Below are 19461 nucleotides of genomic sequence, written 5' to 3' on the forward strand. Positions count from 1 at the left end.
TTGTTTGCCTGTGGTATAACTTTACTTGGAATTATTTTATTTCAACACAGCAAAACCCCAGTAGGCTCAATTATCAAGGACCACGCCTCAAAATATAAGATACATATGTAATACAATGATCACACAAGTCATACATGCTTTCCATACCAAGAAGAAAGATATTTCTATTTATAAGTATTGTTTACAGTCCTACTAAAACAATTCATTTCATAAATTGTTTCACTACAATTTTACAGTTTAAAATACAATTACCCATGTATTTAAAACATTAATTATATGTTTTTTGTCGAATTACAGTTTAAGTTCAAACCCCACACACACACACACCTTCCAACCAAGCATACATGGGTCGTAAATCTGTCAATTAGTAAGTGTTTGGTGCAAGGATACAACTTCATTTTAATTTGTAGCCCCTTTCCTGCTATCTGGAAGCTGGATTTCCAATCTCATGTACAAGCCAGAACACAGGGTAGATTTACAACTCATTACATCAGAATTACATCTGCTTCTTTGACTTTCTATAAACATAGGAATGTCACATATCCATCAATCTAATTATTTTCCTCTCCAAGCAACTACTCCCCTTCATACACATCCTACCCCTTATTGCAATTCCATTATAATTTGACTTAGCCAAAGCTAAAGTACAGAGTATTATCTCTCAGCCTTGAATTCTGTCTCAAACTCAGCATAACCCTCACAGCTCAAGAATGTGCCATAGAGAAAGAGCAGTTGACCTCTGGTCTAAGAAGAGGTCCCTATTCAGCCATCCATTCTTCAACACAAAGTCGTATCAAATACAATTTCCTCCAGCAATATAATTGCCTCAAAGCAATAAACTAAGCTATGCGGGTTCAGATTCAGGTTTCTATGTTTTGATTCATCGTTCCCTGTGTGTTTAATTGTACTTTCTTTCGTTAGGAGACATGTTTCTGAAAACCTTAAGCTTTTCTTTTGCAAATTATCTAGCTTCTATAAAAGTCACTATCCGAGCGGTTCTATTATATAATATTTCCACAAAAGTGCTCTTTCAAATCCAGATTATAAATTCAGGATTTTTTAAATTTAATCATGGGATGAGGTTCATTAAAAGGACTGTTATCAATTGATTGACTTGTATTCATCTGTTATGAGATGTTTAGGGATACTTGAATTACATTTTTCTTACACAATGTTTTCTTGAAACTTTTCTTGGTGAGTTATTACCAGAGATGGTTTTCAAATTATTTGAGAAAGAAACTAACCAGACCAGTGTTATAACATTTTAATGATTGGCCTAATACCGGATACTGGAGATGCACAAAATGTTGGAGTAACTCAGCAGGACAGGCAGCGTCTCCGGAGAGAAGGAAAGGGTGATGTTTTGAAGAAGGGTCTTGACCCGAAACGTCACCCATTCCTTCCCTCCAGAGATGCTGCCTGTCCCGCTGATTTACTCCAGCTTTTTGTGTCCATCTTTGGTTTTGAACCAGCATCTGCAGTTCTTCTTACACACTGGTTAATGGATATTTACAGTAAACATGTTGAACTGGATTCATTTCAAAAGGCAGCATTTGAACAAGTTTACACTTCTGCGTGATAAAACTAATGAATAAAATGGTAAGTACAGTATTAGTCCACTGATTTGGGAATGGCCAATTGTTAGAGTTAAGTGTTACTCTTATTTTTTTTGGTGTTTGGTGAAAATTATCTTTATGAGAAATTACCCTCAATTTATAATTAAGAAAATGTTACTAGCTCAATCAAAGAAAACAACTGCAGAAACATTGTTGAAAAAACATTGTATATATCTTGAATAACATCGGTGGGGAAGGAGATGTAATTTGGAATATGTGTTTGGATTTTTGGACAAGCAGCATATGAATGGAAAGAGAATACGACAAATAAATTGAATTGAATAACTAAAATTAACTGAGTTGTGTAAAATGATGGGCAGCCTTCATTTAAGTGCACTAAGCAAGATACAGTAAGTTTGCACAAAAGTTCTTCAGAGAGTGTGCGTAACTTTTTGTCCGTTTCTCAACTGTGGTTATGTCTCAACTAGAATAATTGATCACTTGTTGAGTCAGTAAAGTTGCGGTTAGGTTGCTAAGTCGACTAATGTTTACATAACATACCCATTCTCAGTAACCACTCTGGCACACTGGTCATTGGTTGGCTGATGAACAAAGGTTAGTTCCTTATCAGCTGGCTTGTAACATCTCAACAATTTAGCAATGGTATCAACTATTCATCTGTTATGAGGTGTTTAGGGATACTTGAATTACATTTTTCTTGCACAATGTTTTCTTGAAACTTTTCTTGGTGACTTATTACCAGAGATGGTTTTCAAATGATTTGAGAAAGAAACTAACCAGACCAGTGTTATAACATTTTAATGATTGGCCTAATACCGGATACTGGAGATGCACAAAATGTTAGAGTAACTCAGCAGGACAGGCAGCATTAAGTTTTAAAGAGGGAACTGCAGATGCTGGAGAATCGAAGGTTACACAGAAAAGCTGGAGAAACCCATGCCAGCATCTATGGAGCGAAGGAAACGTTTCGGGGCCCTTCTTCAGACCGTTGGACGGGTCTCCGTATTCGTACAATCATAGTGGAATGCAGACAGTGGGAGGGCGGGTCCCGGTGCCGGGTCACGTCCCCCGGTCCCTGGGTCACGTGGTCACGTCTCCATCCCTGGGGTCACGTGGAGCCGGTGGGCGGGCGGGTCACGTGGTCACGTCTCCATCCCTGGGGTCACGTGGAGCCGGTGGGAGGGCGGGTCACGTGGAGTCAGTGGGAGGGCGGGTCACGTGGTCACGTCCCCATCCCTGGGGTCACGTGGAGCCGGTGGGGGGCGGGTCACGTGGTCACGTCTCCCTCCCCGGGGTCACGCGGATTTCCCCGCGCGGTGCACGCCGGACCGGGCCGGCGGCTGGGAGGACCGATGGTGGCGCCGGGCGGCAGCGGTGACGGTGACGGTGGCGGCATCGCGGGGCCGGGCGGAGCAGGTAGCCCACGGCCGGGGGGGGTGTGTGGGGCCGGGCTGTGGCGGCCGGAGCCCGGGGGGGAGGGAGAGGGAGACGGCTGGACCCGGCCGGGCCTCGGGTTGTCGTGGAGCGATGGCCGGGCAACGTCGCGCTGAGGCCGGGCCGGGCCTGGCTCGTTAACCGGTGACACTGCGTGTAAAGTGCAATGAGCGGCGGGGGCCGGAGCTGTGAGGCCGCTGCTCGACATCTGATGGTGAAGGGTCTCCACAGTCACTGCTCTGCCCCAGGGTTCGCTGCTGGGCCCGTTACTGTTTGTCATCTACATCAACAGCTTGGATGGGAACATACAGGGCAAGATTAGCAAGTTTGCTGATGATACAAAACTGAGTGGTTTTGCAGATAGTGAAGGTAGACAAAAATGCTGGAGAAACTCAGCAGGTGAGGCAGCATCTATGGAGCGAAGGACCCTTCTTCAGACAGATAGTGGTTGTGAACGGCTACAGCAGGATCTGGATCGATTGGCCAGGTGGGTGGAGGAATGGTTGATGGAATTCCCTGCCACAGAGGGTAGTTGAGGCCACAGTTCATTGGCTATATTTAAGAGGGAGTTAGATGTGGCCCTTGTGGCTAAAGGGATCAGGGGTTATGGAGAGAAGGCAGGTACAGGATACTGAGTTGGATGATAGGCCATGATCATATTGACTAGCGGTGCAGGCTCGAAGGGCAGAACGGCCTACTCCTGCACCTATTTTCTATGTTTCTATGTAATACAGAGAAGTGTGAGGTTTTGCAGTTTGGGATGTCAAACAATGACAGGATCTACTCAGTTACTGGTTGGCCTCTGGGTAGTGTTGTAGAGCAGAGGGATCTAGGAGTACAAGTGCATGGTTCTATGAAGGTAAAGTCGCAGGTGGATAAGGTGGACGGAAAGGCTTTATACACTTTGGCCTTCATCAGTCAGAGTATTGAGTATAGAAGTTGGGAGGTCATGTTGCAGTTGTATAAGACGTTGGTGAGACTGCAATTAGAATATTGTGTTCAGTTCTGGGCACCATGTTATCGGAAAGATATTGTCAAGCTTGAAAGGGTTCAGAAAAGATTTATGAGGATGTTGCCAGGACTAGAGGGTGTGACCTATAGAGAGAGGTTGAGTAGGCTGGGTCACTATTCCTTGGACCGCAGGAGGGGGGATCTTATAGAGGTGTACAAAATCATGAGAGGAATAGATCGGGTAGATGCACAGACTCTCTTGCCCAAAGTAGGGGAATCAAGGACATACAGTGCATTCAGAAAGTATTCAGACCCCTTCACTTTTTCCACATTTTGGTACGTTACAGCCTTATTTTAAAATGGATTACATTCTTTTTTTTATCATCAATCTACACACAATACCCCAGAATGAAGAAGTGAAAACAGATGTTTAGAAATTTTTGCAAAGTAATTAAAAATAAATAACTGAAATATCACATTTACATAAGTATTCAGACCCTTTGCTATGACACTCAAAAGTGAGCTTAGGTTCATCCTGTTTCCATTGATTATTCTTGAGATGTTTCTACAACTTGATTGGAGTCCACCAGTGGTAAATTAAATTGATTCCGAAGAGCACAGTGGCCTCCGTCATTCTTAAATGGAAGAACTTTGGAACCACCAGGGCTCTTCATAGGGCTGGCCGCCCGGCCAAATTGAGCAATCGGGGGAGAAGGGCCTTGGTCAGGGAGGTGTCAGAGCTCCAGAGTTCCTCTGTGGAGATGGGAGAACCTTCGAGAAGGACAACAATATCTGCAGCACCACCAATCAGGCCTTTATGGTAGAGTGACCAGACAAAAGCCACTCCTCAGTAAAAGCCCACTTGGAGTTTGCCAAAAAGCACCTAAAGGTCTCTCAGATGAGAAACGAGATTCTCTGGTCTGATGAAACCAAGATTGAACTCTTTGGTCTGAATGCCAAGCATCACATCTGGACGAAACCAGGCACCGCTTATCACCTGGCCAACACCATACCTACGCTGAAGCATGGTGGTGGCAGCATCATGCTGTGGGGATGTTTTTCAATGGCAGGAACTGGGAGACTAGTCAGGATCGACGGAAAGATGAACGGAGCATACAGCATATATGTGTTATTCCGGTTATTTCTTTTTAATTACTTTGCAAAAATTAAAAAACACCTGTTTATGCTTTTTTATTATGGGGTATTGTGTGTAGATTGATGATAAAAATAAATGAATTTAATCAATTTTGGAATAAGGCTGTAACGTAACAAAATGTGGAAAAGTGAAAGGGTCTGAATACTTTCTGAATGCACTGTAGGTTCAAGGTGAGGGGGAAAAGATTTAATAGGAATCTGAGGGGTAACCTTTTCACACAAATGGTGGTGGGTGTATGGAACAAGCTGCCAGAGGAGGTAGTTGAGGCAGGGACTATCCCAACATTTAAGAATCAGTCAGACAGGTACATGGATAGGAAAGAACTGCAGATGCTGGTTTAAATTGAAGATAGACAAAATGCTGGAGTAACTCAGTGGGACAGGCAGCATCTCTGGAGAGAAAGAACGGGTGATGTTTCGGGTGGAGACCCTTCAAATTGATCAGGTACATGGATAGGACAGGTTTGGAAGGATATGGACCAAACGTGGCCAGGTGGGACTAGTGTAGCTGGGACATTGTTGGCCGGTGTGAGCAAGTTGGGCCGAAGAGCCTGTTTCCACACTGTATCACTCTATGACTGTGACAAGAAATGGGAGGATGCTGAGAAATGTGCGGAGAGATAGTGGAATATGTGCGGTAGATAAGGATATTACCAAACATTCTTAGCCAAAGCACAGCATATATGGGGAGGAACGTCACACAAGAATATATGATGCCAATTAGTCCATAGCTTGGGTGCAGCATGTAGGTCCTGACAATAGGTGCAAGAGTAGGCCATTCAGCCTTTCGAGCCAGCACCGCCATTCACCATGATCATGGCTGATCATCCACAATCAGTACCCCGTTCTAGCCTTCTCCCCATATCGCTTGACTCCGCTACCTTTAAGAGCCCTATCTAGCCCTCTCTTGAAAGTATCCAGAGAACCGGCCTCCACCACCCTCTGAGGCAGAGAATTCTACAGACTCACAACTCTCTGTGTGAAAACGTTTTTCCTCGTCTCCGTTCTAAATGGCCTACCCCTTATTCTTAAAATGTGGCCCCTGGTTCTGGACTCCCCCATCGGGAACATGGATCCTGCCTCTAGCGTGTCAATCCCTTAATAAACCTCTCATCCTTCTAAATTCCAGTGTATTCAAGCCCAGTCGCTCCATTCTTTCAGCATATGACTGTCCCGCCATCCTGGGAATTAACCTCGTGAACCAACGCTGCACTCCCTCAATAGCAAGAATGTCCTTCCTCAAATTTGGAGACCAAAACTGCACACAATACTCCAGGCTGTCACCATATTATCACAAGGATAATATGGTCGAATTGTGCACAAGAATTAGGCCATTTGGTCCATCGAGTCGACACTGCCATTCAATCATGGCTGATCTTTGTCTCCTAATCCCATTTTCCTGCCTTCTCCCCATAACCCTTGACACCTGTTCTAATCAAGAACTTGTCTTTCTCTGCCTTAAAAATATCCACTGACTTGGTCTCCACAGCCCCCTGTGGCAAAGAGTTCCACAGATTAACTTCCCTCTGACTAAAGAAGTTCCACTTCACCTCTTATCTACCTTTAATTCTGAGACTGTGACCTCTGGTCCTAGACTCTCCCACCAAGTAGTACGGATGCCAAGTAGTACGGATTTTCCGTAGTTTGTACAGAAATACGATAAAGAATACGGATGTACGGATTTGCTTTGTAAAATACGGATTTTTAAAAATGGGCCCGACTTCCTGTTCCATCTTGCTGCTTAAAAAATGCAATGATATAAAAAGTCATACTGTAACTCTAAAAATTATAGCAGATTAAAACTATTAGTATTTTAAATTTCAAGATCTGGATGATTATTTTTGTAAGCTTTGATCTGCCTGTCCCGCTACAGATTTAAACAGCACTGTCAGTTTAGCGCGTGGGAATTTAAACGAACGGCGCTATGGGTTCTAATTGTAGCGCTACCAGCTGGAGCGCTATGGGATTTACACATAGCGCTATGGCCACAGTGCTATGGGCCACAGACTGTTCGGGGAGGGAGAAGGAGTGAGAGGGAGGGAGGGAGAAAGAAAGGAAGGAGAGAGGCCGTTCAAACAGAAGTATACAAAGTGATGGCAATTAATGCACTGTCAAGTAAGGTGCATAGAAGACATGTCTATTGGTAGCAAAGTTATGCATTCTTTTACTCTTATATGGGTATGACCACACATAAAAAACTATTTTTTTCAGCGAAATGGCACCGCGTAAAAATTCTGATTTCCTCAGCAAAATACAGATTTTCAGGTAATAGAATACTGAAATGCTCTGACAAAACTGGGCAGCTCTGTGCCTATCATTCTGTAAGTTTCGATGAGGTCTCCCCTCAACCTTCTAAACTCCAGCGAGTACAGGCCCAGTGCTCATCGCTCATCATATGCTAACCTAATCATTCCTGGAATCATTCTTGTAAACCTCCTCTGGACCCTCTCCAGAGCTAGCACATCCTTCCTCAGATATGGGCCTAAATTTGCTCACAATACTCCAAATGCAGTCTGACCAGCGCCTTATATCGCCTCAGCAGTGTGTCTCTGTTTCTGTATTCCAGTCCTCTTGAAATAAAAGCTAGCATTGAATTTGCCTACCTGAATACCAATTCGACTTGCAAATTTATTGTTTGGGAATTCTGCATCAGCACTCCCATGTTCCTCTGCACCTCCGGTTTCTGAATTCTCTCTCCATTTAGAAAATAATCTACGCCTTTATTCTTATTACCAAAATACATGACTCCAGTTCTGGTCATCACTTTACAAGGCTGTGAAGGAGGGTCCCATATTGTTGCCAGGCTGGGGGCATTTTAGATTGGAGAAGCTAGTTTTGTTTTGCTCGAGCAGAAGGTAGAGAGGAAATACTTCAGGTGTATTAAATACAGAGGCCTGGATGGAGTGATTAGCCACGACCTAGTTGATTGGATGTGGTGGGGAGGCCGAGAAAGCGGGGTGGGCATGGATTTTATGTAATTGGTAGAATGATTGAGGGGTGGCGATTAGCAAAGAATAACTTAATCCTGAGGAATCTGAAAGAATGTTTGAAGCAAAAGAGATGATGATGTAAAAGTACACGGAAGGGTGTGCTGCAGAGCCAGAGATCAGTAGCTGGACTGTCCAATTAGGTTGGATTGATCTTTCTCAAGTACAGGCATGTGCACCAGGTTTCATATCTGAATCATAAATTTCCTACGGATCTCTTCTTCATGCGAATGAAACATAAACCAAAGGAATATTTAGATCACAAGCCGGGTGGGTGTTGAGCAGCCAGGTTGTTGTCTCTGTTGGCGTCAATGTCTGCCAGGCCCTGACACAGCTCCATGTGGTGGGTGGTAGAGCGGGCACCCAGAGATGACATGGTTGGCTGTCTGTTGTTCTGCTCCACATTCACAGACTGGGATATGGATAAATTAATACCTCTGGCCAGATTCGTATTAACCTTGTCATATTGCTGCATTATGCTAAAGATTTCCCCCTCTTATCTACATTTGCAATCACGGAATAGTTCCGTTGATAATGCTAATGAGAAACAAGATTATATGGACTACGTTTTAGTTACATAGAAACATAGAAAATAGCTGCAGGAGGAGGCCGTTCGGCCCTTCGAGCCAGCACCGCCATTCATTGTGATCATGGCTGATCGTCCCCTATCAATAACCCGTGCCTGCCTTCTCCCCATATCCCTTGACTCCACTAGCCCCTAGAGCTCTATCTAACTCTCTTAAATCCATCCAGTGATTTGGCCTCCACTGCCCTCTGTGGCAGGGAATTCCATAAATTCACAACTCTCTGGGTGAAAATGTTTTTTCTCATTTCAGTCTTAAATGACCTCCCCTTTATTGTAAGACTGTGGCCCCTGGTTCAGGACTTGCCCAACATTGGGAACATTTTTCCTGTATCTAGCTTGTCCAGTCCTTTAATAATTTTATATATGTTTCTATAAGATCCCCCTCATCCTTCTAAACTCCAGTGAATACAAGCCTAGTCTTTTCAATCTTTCCTCATATGACAGTCCCGCCATCCCATGGATCAATCTCGTGAACCTACGCTGCACTGCCTCAATCACAAGGATGTCCTTCCTCAAATTAGGAGACCGAAACTGTACACAACACTCCAGATGTGGTCTCACCAGAGCCCTATACAGCTGCAGAAGAACCTCTTTACTCCTTTACTGAAATCCTCTTGTTATGAAACTGAAATTCTCTTGTTATGAACGTTTTAAGTTAATAGAAGCCTGTTTTGTCAACCGTTTTATGAAATATAATGGTTTGAACAGCTCTGTCGACCCACGATTGTTATCCAGTTTGCAATCTGAATTTATATTGCATTTTCTTGCATGAGAACAAAATGTTTGTCACAATCTAAATGGGGAATAAATGTAGATGGTTCTGCAGCTGAGAGACGGCTGCCCTGCCAGCAGCATGTTTGCTATTTCTACTTTTTTTGGTGTGTCTAATGTTAGTTTTGGGTCTCTCGGTGTGTCTTATGTGGCTGGTGTGCTCCGTGCTATCTTAATTCAGGAATGGCTGTAGGACAGAGGTTCCTCCAGCAGAGGTTCTAATCTGACCCTGGTCTCTTCTGTCTCCATTCTCCAGGGTCTGCGTTAATATATCCCTGTGATGCAGGAAAAATGTTCCCAATGTTGGGCGAGTCCAGAAACAGGGGCCACAGTCTTAGAATAAAGGGGAGGTCATTTAAGACTGAGGTGAGAAAAAACTTTTTCACCCAGAGAGTTGTGAATTTGTGGAATTCCCTGCCACAGAGGGCAGTGGAGGCCAAGTCACTGGATGGATTTAAGAGAGAGTTGGATAGAGCTCTAGGGGCTAGTGTAATCAAGGGGTATGGGGAGAAGGCAGGCACGGGTTATTGATAGGGGACGATCAGCCATGATCACAATGAATGGCGGTGCTGGCTCGAAGGGCCGAATGGCCACCTCCTGCACCTATTTTTTATGTTTCTATGATAGAGGTGGGAATGGAGTACACGTTTCAGGAGTGTGGTGTTAAGCATGCAAACAATATGCTCTGCCCTGCCCGGTGTAGGCAAATGAAGGCAAGTACAGCCTTCACGCTGGCGAGGATAGGTCTCGGAGTTTGCTGGTATTGTTTCACTTATCCTTCCAGTGCAGTGGGAGGGATTTTCAGCGAGAGTGCTGCTGGTGATGTGCCCACACTGGCCATCCCGGTTGGGCAAAGATTCGAGTGCAAGGTCCATGCTCGCGTTCACATATTTTCTATGTTTGGTTTACGTTGTGGTGCATGAGCAGATTCATGCTTTAATTTATGAAACATTAACAATTTGATGTTCCACGTTTAAATATACAGACAGTCATTGCCAGCAGTATTGAAATACCAGTATGTTTTGGTGAGTGGGAGGATGCTGGCTGGCACCCCCTGGTCAGTCCAGGTGATGGTGGAGAATGTATAAATACTACCCAGCGTGGTCATGGTCAGAATGGGGTGTCTAAAGTGTGTCCGTAACTGCACCCCCCACTATGCTGCCCTTCTAAATGGTTTGATATTTCCATTAGTCCGCATTCCCAAATCTATAGGAGGGATAGACAGAAAGGAAAAGGAGGTGGGGTAGCGTTACTGATTAGAGAGGGGATTAATGCAATGGAAAGGAAGGACATTAGTTTGGAGGATGTGGAATCGGTATGGGTAGAGCTGCAAAACACTAAGGGGCAGAAAACGCTGGTGGGTGTTGTGTACAGGCCACCTAACAGTAGTAGTGAAGTTGGAGATGGTATCAAACAGGAAATTAGAAATGCGTGCGACAAAGGCAAAACGGTTATAATGGGTGACTTCAATCTACATATAGATTGGGTGAATCAAATTGGCAGGGGTGCTGAGGAAGAGGATTTCTTGGAATGTATGAGGGATAGTTATCTAAATCAACATGTAGAGGAACCAACGAGAGAGCAGGCTATTTTAGACTGGGTATTGAGTAATGAGGAAGGGTTAGTTAGCAATCTTGTTGTACGTGCCCCCTTGGGCAAGAGTGACCATAATATGGTTGAGTTCTTCATTAGGATGGAGAGTGACATTGTTAATTCAGAAACAATGTTTCTGAACTTAAAGAAAGGTAACTTTGAGGGTATGAGACGTGAATTGGCCAAGATTGACTGGCAATTAATTCTAAAAGGGTTGACGGTGGATATGCAATGGAAGACATTTAAAGACTGCATGGATGAACTACAAAAATTGTTCATCCCAGTTTGGCAAAAGAATAAATCAGGGAAGGTAGTACAACCGTGGATAACAAGGGAAATCAGGGATAGTATCAAAGCGAAGGATGATGCGTACAAATTAGCCAGAAAAAGCAGCATACCAGAGGACTGGGAGAAATTCAAAGACCAGCAGAGGAGGACAAAGGGCTTAATTAGGAAAGGAAAAATAGATTATGAAAGAAAACTGGCAGGGAACATAAAAACTGACTGCAAAAGTTTTTATAGATATGTGAAAAGAAAGAGATTAGTTAAAACAAATGTAGGTCCCTTGCAGTCAGAAACAGGTGAGTTGATCATGGGGAACAAGGATATGGCGGACCAATTGAATAACTACTTTGGTTCCGTCTTCACTAAGAAAGACATAAATAATTTGCCGGAAATAGCAGGGGGCCGCGGGTCAAAGGAGTTGGAGGAATTGAGTGAAATCCAGGTTAGCCGGGAAGTGGTGTTGGGTAAATTGAATGGATTAAAGGCCGATAAATCCCCAGGGCCAGATAGGCTGCATCCCAGAGTACTTAAGGAAGTAGCTCCAGAAATAGTGGATGCATTAGTAATAATCTTTCAAAACTCTTTAGATTCTGGAGTAGTTCCTGAAGATTGGCGGGTAGCAAACGTAACCCCACTTTTTAAGAAGGGAGGGAGAGAGAAAATGGGGAATTACAGACCAGTTAGTCTAACATCGGTAGTGGGGAAACTGCTAGAGTCAGTTATTAAAGATGGGATAGCAGCACATTTGGAAAGTGGTGAAATCATTGGACAAAGTCAGCATGGATTTACGAAAGGTAAATCATGTCTGACGAATCTTATAGAATTTTTCGAGGATGTAACTAGTAGCGTGGATAGGGGAGAACCAGTGGATGTGGTGTATCTGGACTTCCAGAAGGCTTTCGACAAGGTCCCACATAAGAGATTAGTATACAAACTTAAAGCACACGGCATTGGGGGTTCAGTATTGATGTGGATAGAGAACTGGCTGGCAAACAGGAAGCAAAGAGTAGGAGTAAACGGGTCCTTTTCACAATGGCAGGCAGTGACTAGTGGGGTACCCCAAGGCTCAGTACTGGGACCCCAGCTATTTACAATATATATTAATGATCTGGATGAGGGAATTGAAGGCAATATCTCCAAGTTTGCGGATGACACTAAGCTGGGGGGCAGTGTTAGCTGTGAGGAGGATGCTAGGAGACTGCAGGGTGACTTGGATAGGCTGGGTGAGTGGGCAAATGTCTGGCAGATGCAGTATAATGTGGATAAATGTGAGGTTATCCATTTTGGTGGCAAAAGCAGGAAAGCAGACTATTATCTAAAAATGGTGGCCGATTGGGAAAGGGGGGAGATGCAGCGAGACCTGGGTGTCATGGTACACCAGTCATTGAAGGTAGGCATGCAGGTGCAGCAGGCAGTAAAGAAAGTAATGGTATGTTAGCTTTCATTGCAAAAGGATTTGAGTATAGGAGCAGGGAGGTTCTACTGCAGTTGTACAGGGCCTTGGTGAAACCACACAATGGAGTATTGCGTACAGTTTTGGTCTCCAAATCTGAGGAAGGACATTATTGCCATAGAGGGAGTGCAGAGACGGTTCACCAGACTGATTCCTGGGATGTCAGGACTGTCTTATGAAGAAAGACTGGATAGACTTGGTTTATACTCTCTAGAATTTAGAAGATTGAGAGGGGATCTTATAGAAACTTACAAAATTCTTAAGGGGTTGGACAGGCTAGATGCAGGAAGATTGTTCCCGATGTTAGGGAAGTGGACAAGGGGTCACAGCTTAAGGATAAAGGGGAAATCCTTTAAAACCGAGATTACTAATCACGGGATTATTAATTTAACCTGGGAAAGTGGTGAATCCGGAACTCTCTGCCACAGAGGGTAGTTGAGGCCAGTTCATTGGCTATATTTAAGAGGGAGTTAGATGTGGCCCTTGTGGCTAAGGGGATCAGGGGGTAAAGAAGGCAGGTACGGGATGACTGAGTTGGATGATCCCATGATCAGTGGCGGTGCAGGCTCGAAGGGCCGAATTACCCAAATTTCTATAATAAATAAGTTTCGAGAGGCGTTTTGAGAACTACCACAGCAAGTTCCCTTTAAATCGTTACAGTTCGGTTCCAGTTTTGCTTCCAGTGCGAATTAAAAGCACCAGTGCCCTCTGTCTGTTTCTAAAGTTCTTGCATGTAAGCAGCACCAATGCACAAATGTATGCATACATTATTAATTGCATTCAATCAGTCATAGTAGAATACACCAATTTCACAAAAGCTGGAAGAGTTCAAGAGAGAGAGTTCAAGTTACATTTATTGTCACATGCACCAGTTGGTGCAGTGAGATTTGAGTTACCATGCAGCCACACAAACAAAAAGAACACAACATACGATTTAACATGAACATCCCCCACACATCAACGTTTCTCACTGTGAGGGAAGGCAATAAAGTTCAGGCATCTTCCTCTTTGTTCACCTGTGGTCGGGGCCTTTGTGCCCACTGCAGTCATCGCTACCGGTGGCCCGATGTTTCAGGCCCTCTCGCCGGGATGATCAGAGCTCCGGCGTCGGAACGGAGAACACTCTCAGCGGCCTGGAGTTTCCGAATCGGCCGCTTCCTACCGAAGACTGCAGCTCCCAAAGTCCACAGGTCGAGCTGGGCGGAGATTTGATGCTGGTGACCCCCAGCAAGAGGTCCCCAGGACTCAGCGATATTAAAGTCAGCGCTGCCCACGGCTGGAAGCTCTGCAGACCACAGCTCCACGGTGTTAAACAGCAGGCCCAACACTCCGGAGTTCCAACACGGTGATCCCCGGTGAGGCATCGTCCCGCTCCGCGATGGAATCCAGTACTGCGCTGCTGCTGAAGCTCTGGCGATCTCCGCCAGGAAAGGCCACGCCAATCTAGATGGTAGGCCAAATTACACTGCTGTAATTTCTACATGGTGACACCAAAAATGTATAAAAATGGCCTTTATTAAAACCTGACAATGTGCACTTTAACCACATGTGATTTTTTTTTTCTATTACAAAACTCAAATTGTGGAGTACAGAGGCAAATAAATAAATGACGAGTCTTTGTCCCAAACATTATGGAGGGCATTGTATGTTGTGAGAGAGTTGTGAATTTGTGGAATTCCCTGCCACAGAGGGCAGTGGAGGCCAAGTCGCTGGATGGATTTAAGAGAGAGTTAGATGGAGCTCTGGGGGCTGGTGGAGTCGGGGGATATGGGGAGAAGGCAGGCATGGATTATTGATGGGTCATGATCGCGGTTAGTGGCGGTGCTGGCTCGAAGGGCCGAATGGCCTCCTCCTGCACCTATTGTCTATGTTCTGGAAGGAATATCAAAGAGCAAACTGTTATAAAGTCTTCAGTTATTTTGAAGTTGAGAAATTAACTCAAAGACAATAGGAGAGTCGGGACTTTAAAGTGTTAAGAATACAAAAGCAAAGAAGTTTAATTAAATTGGAGCAAGATGCTGCAGATGTTAGATATCCCAGATAAAATGCTGGAAGCACTCAGCAAGTCGGGCAGCATCAATGGGGAAAGTAACAGATATTTGGTATCAAGGACCATGGACCAGAACTGGGAATGTTCAAACAAGCATGTTTTAAACTGAGGAGAGGGAGAATGTCTTAGTTGTCAATCAACAATTGGCTTTTCCCAGCTAGTTGCAACACCATGTTTCAACATTTTAATTGTATGTAATATTATTCCTTCTTCAGGAAAGAACATTATTGCACATGGCTCGCTCTGTCTTCTGTTGTTTTTTATCTTCCTGCACTCTAATCCAGTCTTGCGAATTGTTTTGTATTTATATTTCTCCATGTACTTTACCTATTTAAAATATCACACTTGATATTACAGAGGAGATCTACTAGAATGTTGCCTGGGTTTCACACCTAAGTTACAAAGAAAGGTTGAACAAGATAGGTCTTTATTCTTTGGAGCGCAGAAGGTTAAGGGGGGGACTTGATGGAGGTCGTTAAAATGATGAGAGGGATAGACAGAGTTGACGTGGATAAGCTTTTCCCATTGAGAGTAAGGATCAAATAAGAGGACATGATTTGAGAATTAAGGGACAAAAGTTTAGGGGTAACATGAGGGGGAACCTCTTTACTCAGAGAGTGGTAGCGGTGTGGAATGAGCTTCCAGTGGAAGTGGTGGAGGCAGGTTCGAATTTATCATTTAAAAATAAATTGGATAGGTATATGGATGGGAAAGGAATGGAGGGTTATGGTCTGAGTGCAGGTAGATGGGACTAGGTGAGAGTAAGTGTTCGGACTAGAAGGACTGAGATGGCCTGTTTCCGTGCTGTAATTGTTATATGGTTATATCCTAGGTAGACAAAAATGCTGGAGAAAATCAGAGGGTGAGGCAGCATCTATGGAGAGAAGGAATAGGCGTCGTTTTTAGTCGAGACCCTTCAGTTAAATTATCCCACTCAGTTACCTGATTTTAATTCTAGAATTTTGATTATGCGGCCCTTATATTTAAGAGTGAGCAGTTGAAGGTTTATGAGTGCACATTTTATCCAAAACCTAAATCACGAGTGTGACTCAGTGTATGAATTTGGTTATCCAGATGCATGCGTGCATTTCCAGTATATGGTCAATTCTCTTTGATGAATGCTGACTTGAGGATATAAATGATGTAAGGATATGAAGGTAGACAAAGATGCTGTAGAAACTCTGCGGGTGAGGCAGCATCTATGGAGCGAAGGAATAGGTGACGTTTCGGGTCGAGACCCTTCTTCAGACTGATGTCAAGACCCTTCTTTAGACTGATGTGGAGGTGGGAGGAGCGGGTTCTCGCCCCTCCCACCTCCACATCAGTCTGAAGAAGGGTCTTGACCCGAAACGTCACCAATTCCTTCGCTCCATAGATGCTGCCTCACCCGCTGAGTTTCTCCAGCATTTTTGTCTGCCTTCGATTTTTCCAGCATCTGCAGTTCTTTCTTAAACAAGGATATGAAAGTTATTTTGATTGGAATAACCTGCATGGCAGGTATATGGAACGAGCTGCCAGCGTAACTTGTGTACAATTACCTTTAAAATACATTTAGACAACACCCTGGATTGAAAAGGTTTAGAGGGATGTGGGCTAAAGGTAAGCAAATGGGACTAGGTCAGGTAGACATATTTGTTCGAGTAGCTGAGTTGGGCAGAAGAGTCTGTTTCCCTGCTGTATCACATTGACTATCTGAATGCTGCAGTTACCTATTTGAACTTTTGCTCAAGTTTCATTTCAAAATGTATTTGAACAGAGTATTAATAAAAACTTTTCACATCTTTTGGAGAATACTTAAAGAAATGTACTAACATTAATACACATATTACAAACTTTGAGAAATATAGATTCTGATTCAGGTTTTTGTACAGAATACTAACTTTTTTAGCATCCTTTGAAGCAATTGCTATGAGGGAAAGTTCAAACTACATTCATTGTTGGTTTAAAAGCAATCTTTTACTGCCTTCCTTGTGTTTCCTGATTGATGACGTTTTTCTTTCTCTGTGTGCAGCTGGGCGCCAGCTTGGGATGTCCTTGAGCAATGGCCTCGAGTCATAGCTCTCCACCAGTGCCTCATCCAAGCAGCAGTGATGGAAAGTCCAAAAAAGAAATGGAGCGCTCACTGAAGCCCTTTAAAGCTGTTAGATCTTTGCCAGATGTGTGCCCCAAGGAACCAACAGGTAACATCATTGGAGTTGTTCCACTCTTTCACCTGCCCACCTCTCTCCCAGTGCTTGACACAAAGAACACCAGAAGGTAACTAAAAAGGCAATACGGGGAGAAAAGATGACATATGATAATATAAAAGAGGATAGCAAGAGTTTCTTCAGTTATACGTGTGGAATGAGCTTCCAGTGGAAGTGGTGGAGGCAGGTTCGTTTTTATCATTTAAAAATAAATTGGATAGGTATATGGATGGGAAAGGAATGGAGGGTTATGGTCTGAGTGCAGGTAGATGGGACTAGGAGAGAGTAAGTGTTCGGCACGGACTAGAAGGGCCGAGATGGCCTGTTCCCGTGCTGTAATTGTTATATGGTTATATAAAGAGTGGAAGTTGGACCGCTGGAGAATGATGCAGGAGAAGTATTAATGGGGAATAAAGAAATGGCAGAGGAGTTGAATAATTTTTTTGCATCTGTCTTCACAGTGGAAGACACCAGCAACGTGCTTGAAATTCAAGAGAGTCAGTGGTTGGAAGCTATTGTACAATTTTGGTCGCCAAATTATAGGAAAGATGTCAACAAAATAGAGAGAGTACAGAGGAGATTTACTAGAATGTTGCCTGGGTTTCAGCAACTAAGTTACAGAGAAAGGCTGAACAAGTTAGGTCTTTATTCTTTGGAGTGCAGAAGGTTAAGGGGGGACTGGATAGAGGTCTTTAAAATGATGAGATGGATAGACAAAGTTGACGTGGATAAGCTTTTTCCATTGAGAGTAGGGAAAATTCAAACAAGAGGACATGATTTGAGAATTAAGGGACACAAGTTTAGGGGTAACATGAGGGGGAACTTCTTTACTCAGAGAGTGGTAGCTGTGTGGAATGAGCTTCCAGTGGAAGTGGTGGAGGCAGGATCAATGTTATCATTTAAAAATAAATTGGATAGGTATATGGACGGGAAAGGAATGTAGGGTTGGACCTCTGTCCCTTAATTCTCAAGTCATGTCCTCTTGTTTGAATCTTCCCTACTCTCAGTGGGAAAAGCTTATCCACGTCAACTCTGTCCATCCATCTCATAATTTTAAAAACCTCTATCAAGTCCCCCATTAACCTTCTGCGCTCCAAAGAATAAAGACCTAACTTGTTCAACCTTTCTCTGTAACTTAGTTGCTGAAACCCAGGCAACATTCTAGTAAATCTCCTCTGTACTCTCTCTATTTTGGTGACATCCTTCCTATAATTAGGCGACCAAAATTGTACACCCTACTCCAGAATTGGCCTCACCAATGCCTTGTACAATTTTAACATTACATCCCAACTTCTATACTCAATGCTTTGATTTATAAAGGCCAGCACACCAAAAGCTTTCTTTACCACCCTATCTACATGAGATTCCGCCTTCAGGGAACTATGCACAGTTATTCCTAGATCCCACCGTTCAACTGCATTCCTTAATTCAGTACCATTTACCATGTACGTCCTATTTTGATTTGTCCTGCCAAGATGTAGCACCTCACACTTATCAGCATTAAACTCCATCTGCCATCTTTCAGCCCACTCTTCCAACTGGCGTAAATCTCTCTGTAGACTTTGAAAATCTACTTCATTATCCACAACACCACCTATCTTAGTATCATCTGCATACTTACTAATCCAATTTACCACCTCATCATCCAGATCATTGATGTACATGACAAACAACAGTGGACCCAACACAGATCCCAGTGGCACTCCACTGGTCACTGGCCTCCAACCTGACAAACAACCATCCACCATTACTCTCTGGCATCTCCCATTCAGCCACTGTTGAATCCATCTTGCTACCACCATTAAGACCCAACAATTGAACCTTCTTAACCAACCTTCCATGAGGAACCTTGTCAAAGGCCTTACTGAAGTCCATATATACAACATCCACTGCTTTACCCTCATCAATTTCCCCAGTAACCTCTTCAAAAAATTCAAGAAGATTAGTCAAACATGGCCTTCCAGGCACAAATCCATGTTGACTGTTCCTAATCAGACCCGGTTTATCCAGATGCTTATATATATTATCTCTAAGTATCCTTTCCATTAATTTGCCCACCACTGACGTCAAACTAACAGGTCTATAATTGCTAGGTTTACTCTTAGAGCCCTTTTTAAACAATGGAACAACATGCGCAGTACGCCAATCCTCCGGCACTATTCCCGTTTCTAATGACATTTGAAATATTTCTGTCATAGCACTAACTTCCCTCAATGTCCTAGGGAATATCCTGTCCGGACCTGGAGACTTATCCACTTTTATATTTTTCAAAAGTGTCAGTACTTCCTCTTCTTTGAATCTCATAGTTTCCATACCTACTCTACTTGTTTCCCTTACCTCACATAATTCAATATCCTTCTCCTTGGTGAATACCGAAGAAAAGAAATTGTTCAATAACTCCCCCATCTCTTTTGGCTCTAAAGGATGAGGTTA

At 43.6% G+C, this 19461-nt stretch overlaps 1 protein-coding gene across 2 annotated transcripts in view; it reads left to right on the forward strand.

Moving 5' to 3' along the window:
* Positions 1-2868: 2868 nt before the first annotated feature.
* Positions 2869-19461, forward strand: part of vps54 (VPS54 subunit of GARP complex) — a 79178-nt gene continuing 62585 nt past the window's right edge. The window contains exons 1-2 of one of the 2 annotated variants that reach the window (XM_055638868.1): positions 2869-2993; positions 16854-17022. In XM_055638868.1, coding sequence (XP_055494843.1) covers positions 16884-17022 — 139 coding nt within the window. In that variant the 5' untranslated portion in view covers positions 2869-2993; positions 16854-16883. Of the gene's footprint in view, positions 2994-16853; positions 17023-19461 lie in introns of those variants that run through there. The other variant, XM_055638869.1, reaches the window with a different exon arrangement.

This window comes from Leucoraja erinacea, chromosome 8 (genome assembly GCF_028641065.1).
Source record: "Leucoraja erinacea ecotype New England chromosome 8, Leri_hhj_1, whole genome shotgun sequence".
Taxonomy (NCBI): domain Eukaryota; kingdom Metazoa; phylum Chordata; class Chondrichthyes; order Rajiformes; family Rajidae; genus Leucoraja; species Leucoraja erinaceus.